This window comes from Denticeps clupeoides, chromosome 6, assembly GCF_900700375.1.
Source record: "Denticeps clupeoides chromosome 6, fDenClu1.1, whole genome shotgun sequence".
NCBI classification, from domain to species: domain Eukaryota; kingdom Metazoa; phylum Chordata; class Actinopteri; order Clupeiformes; family Denticipitidae; genus Denticeps; species Denticeps clupeoides.
In genome coordinates, this window is record NC_041712.1 from 19527096 (window position 1) to 19535518 (window position 8423).

The window sequence follows — 8423 nt, forward strand, 5'->3', positions numbered from 1 at the left end:
AGATTTCCAAACTGTTTTAAGACCCCATTCCTTTTCAGGGGGTGAGAATGTTCTTTTGAAGGTCAGTTCCTAGCCTTGTAAGGAATCTGCTGTAATGCTCTTTAAATGTCCCCTGTTAGACGGATGTGACAGCTGAAGCAGCAGAACTTTCTGTCTTCTGTGTTATCTGTGCGGTGTGTATGCTTCTATGTGTGATACTGAGTTCAAAACGTTTGTTATGTTAATCATACACACACACACACACACATATATATAAGAATTACTGCAAATACCACAAGATCCCACAAAATGACCCATGTGACCCTTGAAATTCATTCTTCTGTTCCAGCTCACAGGAGAGCATCCATGAGCTAATAATAATGATAATGGGAAACATAATTGTTGTAAAGTATGTATGGTACTTGCAGTACATGGTCCTACAAAAATAAGATTAGAAACAGTCGTTACTGAACTGATAATGACTACACACTGGGCTGACTGTAACAAAAGAACATGAGAAAAATCTGAATACTATCTGAAGGCAAACAGGAGAAATCAGTTATGATTTCCCTTGTTTCACAGAGCCAATATCTTTTGATTAGGAATGCGTGAGCAAAAATGCTCTTCGTGAATGTATGTCAAGGACACTGTCTAAGGATCACAGGGACAGTTTGGAACAGGCAATAATATACACATGCACTATATCATACAGAAATGTGAAATCAAGAAAAAGCTTATGCCATTAAAATTTCAAGTGTAGACAATAATTTAGAATATAGTTGAACACTCTGAATTATGGGAAAAGGGGTATTCCCTTTACAGTAGTGCTGTAATTTCTTGAGGAAAAAAGGAATGTTATCTCAGTAGCATTGTTAACATGAGATATAAAACTTAGGTCAATAGTAACACCAAAAGCAGACCTCCAGCTTTATGTTTACTCTGCATGGCAGGGTGTGCCAGATCAAGGGACAGTCTTTTCTACAAATTTTTGGGGACATTTTCCAGTGTTTCTTATTCTATTTTATATATCATGTACATAAGTACATCTACCGCAAAAAAAAAAAAAAACATTTTTAAATGGAAAAATTAAAGGACCAAAGGCTGACCCTTGAGTGACTCCATGTTTTAAAGCGTTCTTTATTCTGTATTTTTTACAAGCCAGTTACTGCTACTACTGCTGGGCTCTCACTGCTATCCCATCTGTCTCAGCTTATCACTGCCTTTAAAGGCTGGTGCCTCTTTCCATCTTCACAGCAGCTGTGGACACACCCTGAGCCCACAGTGGGTGCCACTTTACATTAGAATTGTGATTTATCTGACAGTTCCACCTGTATTCATTGATAAATAACAGACGTTTTATTGCCTTCTCAGCATAAACAGAAGCAAAAGATTAAATAGGAGTGTAAAACAGAACCGATCCGTCTGTAATATCTAACCATGATTGAAAGGGTTTCATAAAAACATATAGGTTTTTGTGGGAAAAATTACAAATGAGAGATTATAAGTAAACAATATTAAACATGTACACATATGAAATTAGTATTCATAAGTATATGAAGTAGGTCATTTTTATTAAATGAATTGTGCAATAATCTACTGTGAAATGGGTAAAAAAATTTTACATTTCTTTTCGGAGAGTAGAACTGGTATTTAGGACAACATACTCTAATCAAGCATACGATAAACACGGTGTGGATCATATAGGGCCTGCAGGAGAAGTGCTGCCTCATGCTAATCTTTTCAAGATTCTCTGAAAAAATTCCAGGCATTCTGAATGGGAAGGTGAACGGTGCCAGCTGTTGGAATCTGTTGGAATGAGGCAGCGAGGCGGCTTTATAACAAGGGTTCAGTTGCCACGGATGTTCACAGGTTCTGTGTCGTGGCCAATCACCTGTTCTGGCAGCATTACTAGTGACCTCCGGTGACCGCTCCAAATCACGTCAAATCAAAGCTCAGTTCAGTGATCCTCATTATTTGGTAAAACATCCAAACAACCAAAAAAACGTAAGACATTTTGGTCACTTTTGTAATGCTGGAGACCGTTAAAGAAACTCTTCACGTGGCTGACAATTTTACCCGCACAGAAGCGCAGAGTGGCCGTGAGGGTGAGAGATGTGAAGAATATCACACTGATTAGCCTGCACATTCACTATGTGAAAAGGGGAGGATTGCTAAGCATGTCTGTCAAGCTTCGCAACGATGCCACCATTACCCGAATGATACCCTTCCTCCTTGTTGCACTCTTCGCCTGGCTTTTACTCACACTTTTCTCTCCATCTCCAGCTGTCCCTCTGATTCACTACCCTCCTTCCCGCCTCACCCCCATATGTCGAGAGATGACTCAGCCGGCCCAGAGAGGGTCCTTCGGGCCCACAGCGCTGCAGCGGCAGGGATTTGATACACTGCACCTGGCCCTGTAATCCCCCTCCCATCCCACAGTGGCCTTATTCATGCCGATTGGCTACCAGCTCGCTGGAGTTCAATCAGTCACTCCAAAAATGCACCCCATTCATTCATACATCATCTTCAGTTTTCATGTTATAGAAAAAACGCTCCCAGGCTCACCTCTGGGTATGTACAGCATGTGTGGTTAAGTCAAATGTGTAGTGCTGACAGGATGCTGGCAGGACACAAAGACCACTTCAAGTTTCAAAGGTTGTGGGAAAGCACCTGATCCCAACCAGCACGTTAAAACAGGGACAAGACCACAACACAGGAAGATGAATCAAGAAGTCCTCCAGACAGAGCACAGACAGTAACACACTATACCTTTACTAATGATGGCTATGGTGGGCCTTTTCCGGGGCTGTATCTTCCTGAACTTGCCCCTCAGGTCGCTGGGTGTGAACATGTCCTCGGAGAGGGTCGCCATCTGGCGCAGGACAATGCTGTCCTGGCCATCGTGGTGTCCGTGTCCATCCAGCATCTCAGCCGCGTTCCCACCGACATCCTGAGACATCGCAGCAATCAGGCTGGCTCTACTCCATCAGTACAGCACGAGCGGAGATGTTTAGTGTCACCAACGTGTTTGTTTTCCTTTCTCGGCTCTTCAGGGCTTACACAACCTTTCGAATGCTTCCCCCTGGCTTCATTCAGGCATTAACTGGTTCTGCTCTGAACTCCTCTGCTCCTTGTTTACTTCCTCCTTTATGGTTGCTTCTGAGGAGTTGTCCAAATCCCGGCCCGAGACTCGCGCCTCAGTGAGTGAGTGAGCGAGCGAGTGAGTGAGAGAGCGAGCGACTCCCTGACAGCGCACTCACTGGTCGAGGCTGTTTAGCCAGTTACAGTACCACGTGTGAATGGGGCAGGTGTAGAATTACTGTGGGCCGGCCTGCCCCTCTTTTCCTCCGAGTGAAAGGGGGAGGGAGGATGGGTGGGAACAGAGGGCAGAATGAAAAGAGCCAAGTCGAGCAGTAAATAAAAAGAATGAAAGCTGACGGACGGACGAGTTTGTTAAAAATAAATTTTAAAAAGCAGCTTCTACCCGGTTTTTCACCTCCATTTCAATTTCATGTGCACTTAGGATTCCTGTGCAATAAGGTTTCATTCAGATTGACTGTTTGTCTACCTTCCTCATTTCTTAAAATTTCATTTTATATCATTTTGTATCACATTAGTATATATGCTAGCTTTCTCTTTTTTAAATACTTCCTTATTTGTCCTTTTTTATAGACATCTCTGTGACGGTCTCTAAATTCACTGTACTTCTTACAATGACAATAAAGATATTCTATTCTATTCTACACGATATCATCTCATTTATGTCACTGTCTCTGTGACACCTTGTCCCTTGTGTCTGTCAGGACTCCACCCAGGAGCATTATAAAGTAAAAAAAAAAAAAAAAAAAGGATCAATCGAAATCACACCTTTCATTCAGCCTGACTGTAAAACTGCAAAAAAACAGACCATGACTACTGGGGCTCTTTGACAGTCTGATTTATCAAACCCTTAACAACATTAGCAGGAATTGTACGCCAGTCACTAACAGGCCCAACTTGTGCCTCTGTGGAACAGCCGTCTGCTGTAGGGCTGACATAGAAACAGACCCTCGCTTTCTGTGGGATTCTGTGGGTCTGGCAGCTTGGCGGATCATGTGAGCAACACACCCTAAATCACAGGCTACCCACAACTAGCCCAAATACATATGGAGTTTTTATATATATATATATATATATTTATATAAGAGAGGGGGAGAAAGAAAGGGGGACACACCCAGAGATCTCTTCTAGTCCCATTTCCCTCTCACAGAGCGGTGATTTTGATCGAGATTCGGAAGAGGCAGCCCACTCCCCTCCCCGGGGAAGTCGAGCCACTACAGCCAGGGAACAGGGTTTGACTCATTTTCCCTAATTATGCACACAGAGATTATTCTGCGAGATAAGCTCCATTTTAAAGTCTAACCAGGAAATTGCCCAAAGTGCACATAGTCTCTTTGTTCAAATGTCAAATTTTGTCGTTAAATGGAAAGGAAATTAATTAACAAAATGAACTTTTGAAACCTGGAGACAAATATTTGCTCCTAGTATGGCATGTATACACACAAACACACACACACACGCAACCACACAGACAATGTAAAAAAACAACCCATTTGGTATGACCGGATCTCTCTCACACACCCACACACACCATGACCGCAAACACGGGGAGGTGGGGGGCATGCTGGTGAACAAACATGAGAATGGCTTCCCCCATCATGCCCTCTGCTTCAAAAATGCACGGGGCAGCAGGATCTCAGTTGAAATACCAAACATGGGATTTCTCAAAACATCCTGTGGAATTGTGGTGTTGGTTATGTAAATTAGCAAGTGTCTTTTTCATCCTGGTGTACACCTTGGTCAGCTACTGTTGTACAGCTCCACATTTTTTTAAATCAATGAATCATAAAACTATAAGCTAAATCTACTTTATAGGCGTACAAATTTCTTGTTTGCATCATAACCTCACAAATGTTATTTCGTTCCCAGTTTTGAGTCTACAGCTTTGATAGAGAATGTAAAAAAGGTCAGAAACAGTAGAACATTTTCAACAGTTTGTATTTGGTTGTAGGTCTCAGGCATGAAGGAGGCGTCAACCAGACGTGGCACTTCTCACCGACTGTACAGCGACACCAGCAACTGTCAAATCAACATTCATTCACAGAAAACCTGTAGATCAGCCCCGCTTTTCAGCAGGCGGCGCAAGGCTTTCAAATGTTAACGCCAACCAGTCACAGCCAAGCGAAACAAGTGAAAGTGTCACACATTTCATCCACGTCCCTCGCTGCCTATGTCTTGACCCACCCATTTATTCAAAGCACCAGTCTGTCTTTTCTCTGTTTTCTCCTTCCTTAGTTTTTTTCTCGACGCAGCAAATTTAATTGCCACAAACCAGCATCCGAATACAATTAATCAGTTTTCCTGCACAAAAACAGCCCTAAAGAACAACTGTAGTATGACACCCACAGCCAAGACTAAAGTGTACATCTCAGGATTCAGGTGTAGTTTAAGGCAGTAGTTCCCAAACTCCACCAAAAAAAACTAAATAGTATTGCATATCACAGCATAACAGAACCTTCTGAACCCATTCTCAGTTAAACCTGGAAAACACATGCAACATATTATAAAATATACAAATAACCTGACATTAGGTACGATGTTGTATACATTCATGACCTCATTAACTAGCAATTTAAGTGACTGATGTAAATGATTAGATCAATATATTTTGGAGGAAAGCCACCATCCCCACCCTACTCTCATGTTTAAGGTACAACACTGCCCCCTAAAGGCAATGACTGTCATAATTCTAATAGAATTTTTTTTATGGCAGGAGCTGAAACATCCATTTATTTCATTTATATATGAATTATATCTGTTCAAACAAAATATTGTGTTTTCATAGTGAACTATTTGCATTGGTGACTAATATTTACAGCCAAAGCATAAAATAAAACCCCTCTCCATGTAATTACAGAAGGATGTAGGTAAATATCAACCTGCTTGTGTATGTGTGTGACAGTGAGAGGGAAGGAGGGACAGAACAATATCCTCCCTGTCCCTTCCTGGATACTGTTGCCATGGAGAGCACCCTACTTTTACAGTAGAACACTCGGCTCTTCATTGCTGCTGAATTATTAATAGCTGTCTAAGTTTTATATCTGTGCTCCATTGCTGCACACAGCCATATATGCATGGGCTTGTCCAGATGAGGGTTGTGGAGAAAAAAAAATAATAAAACGTGTGAAATGTGTGATTATGTGAAATGTTTCAAAAGAATCAATGGACTCCAAGACATAAAGGTATCTTGTCTTATCATAAACACCCAAGCACACAAATACAAATAAAAAATAAAAACAAGCCATTGCATAATATGTCTCAGGGCGAAGCAGCATGCCGCGTAGGAAGAAATGTTGGTAAAAGTACCAGCCAGAGAGAACTGAACATCTTATTTAAGCTCCACGGTCACAAATGTCTTGGTAGACATGGGGATAATACCTTTTTAAAAGAAAGTAATCGTCACTAATCTTGTCTTCAGCTGCAAGTCTTTGTCCAAAAGGACTTTGTCCAATGCAGAGCGACAATTATAACCGATAACCATAATTGAATGGCATGCTCTCCTCCACTGTAAAGGATTTTTGCATCTTAGCTCCCAAGAATGCATATCATATGTATAGGAGACGTGCCCCATACAAACTATACCAGGGGAAAGAGATCAACAGAGAGCGAGACAGGACAATGCGAGTAGCTCTTCAAGATTTCAAGATTTTATATTTAGCAGTGCAACACGCAGTGAAATGCATCACAGTGTATCATGTGATTTCACTTTGTTATCTTCATGTTGGTCTCCAAAGGTGAGGCAGCATAATCACGGAAGGGATGAATGCATCTTTACATCTTAGCATTTTTACACCAAAATACCAATGAAATATTACACGCAGCTGGTGTTCTTTAAATTCTACTAATAATACTATAGAACAATAATAAATGGAAATAATCCTTAACTGCATTGCATTTTAATTTTTAGTCCTACTTCGTAATGTGTGATATGTGCGTTATGTGTAGCCATGAATTGTTCACATGAGAAGGCCACAAAAACAGATTTCTTTCGAGCATTAACTTTCCTGACAGACTCTATGACAGAATTTGAGAGGCTTTTCATTTCAGCCCGTGGGCATCATATGATTACGGTCGTCGGCTAAACTTCACGAGAAACCTGTTTGCGGATATTTATTTTCATACGTGCGTCACATTTATACAAAAGATTCCATTCATCCCGCTGCAGCCTGAATGTAGCATGTGCTTTACTCTGCCACTAACCTCCACTTCACAAATACAATGATGTAACTTCATTTATATTCGCCACCTTCTGCTATACAATCGTATCACCTTGACCAGATTATTGTAAAAATATATATATATATTATCAGATGATCAAAAACGTTAAAATGTAAAGAGTGGGATGCGTGAAGCAGACATGGTGGCAGGCGCCTGTGCCACCAGACAATAACGCCGCAAAAATGAACCGGAGCGGAGCATCTCTCTCTGTTTGCGGGCCCTTCGGAGACAGCATCGCTGCGTCGCGGCCAAACCGCAAAACGCGGAGCTGATATGCAGCCAGTGGGCGTCGAGTCCACATTTCATAACCGCGACGGAACGTTGATGCATCGCTCGCCGTCTGGCGCTCAAATATGCAAAGGGGGGCAAATCCCCTACAGGCAGCAGCCGCAATGTCGGGACGGAACCGGGAACCGACCCGCGACATTTTTTTTAATTCCGGCGACCATATTTTGATCATTATATATATATATATATATATACATATATATTTGCATATATTTTTTTTCTTTTCGTAGAGTGGAAAATAGCTAATCGCGCTGTCTGTTCACGTTAGCTAGCCCTCGCCAGTTTAGCCAGCTAGTCATGTCCATTAGATGGTGTGGAGAGTTATTATGACTGAAAAAATAATAATAATTTAAATGTAGGCACGTGTACGATACTCACAGTGTTTTCTCAAGGTTTTTGTTTATATTATCATCACGTATTTCCCCGAGCTTCGTTTTCTTCCCTTATTCTGATTCTCCTCGCATTTGTGGTCCATCGACTGACAGAAAGAGACATCCAGCCAGGATGGTGAAGCTCCGCCCATAGCAACCAATCGGCTTCGGTCTTTACTCGACACGAGCGCATTGAGGTCTTGCGATTGGTGGAGCTGTGCGTCCGTCAGAAATGTGCCCGCCCCCTTTCCCACTGAACACCTGTTCATAAAGGATGCTCAGGTGCACAGTCTGGGGTGCCGTGATTTCTGCCGCTCCGCAGTCAATAAAACAATGGAAAGTAACACAGATATACTGGGCAAAAACTATGAATGCTGCCTCGGTCTTATTTTTTATATACTTTTAGTGAAAGTGAAGTGATTGTCACTTGTGATACACAGCACACGGTACACACATTGAAATTTGTCC

The 8423-nt window shown here is 41.8% G+C and overlaps 1 protein-coding gene across 11 annotated transcripts in view; it reads right to left on the reverse strand.

The window, feature by feature from the left end:
• Positions 1 to 8098, reverse strand: part of fryb (furry homolog b (Drosophila)) — a 49997-nt gene extending 41899 nt beyond the window's left edge. For 4 of the 11 annotated variants that reach the window (XM_028982925.1, XM_028982921.1, XM_028982922.1 and 1 more), the window contains exon 1: positions 2749 to 3230. In XM_028982925.1, coding sequence (XP_028838758.1) covers positions 2749 to 2938 — 190 coding nt within the window. In that variant the 5' untranslated portion in view covers positions 2939 to 3230. Of the gene's footprint in view, positions 1 to 2748; positions 3238 to 7962 lie in introns of those variants that run through there. The other 7 variants (XM_028982924.1, XM_028982919.1, XM_028982923.1 and 4 more) reach the window with 5 other exon arrangements.
• Positions 8099 to 8423: the final 325 nt, after the last annotated feature.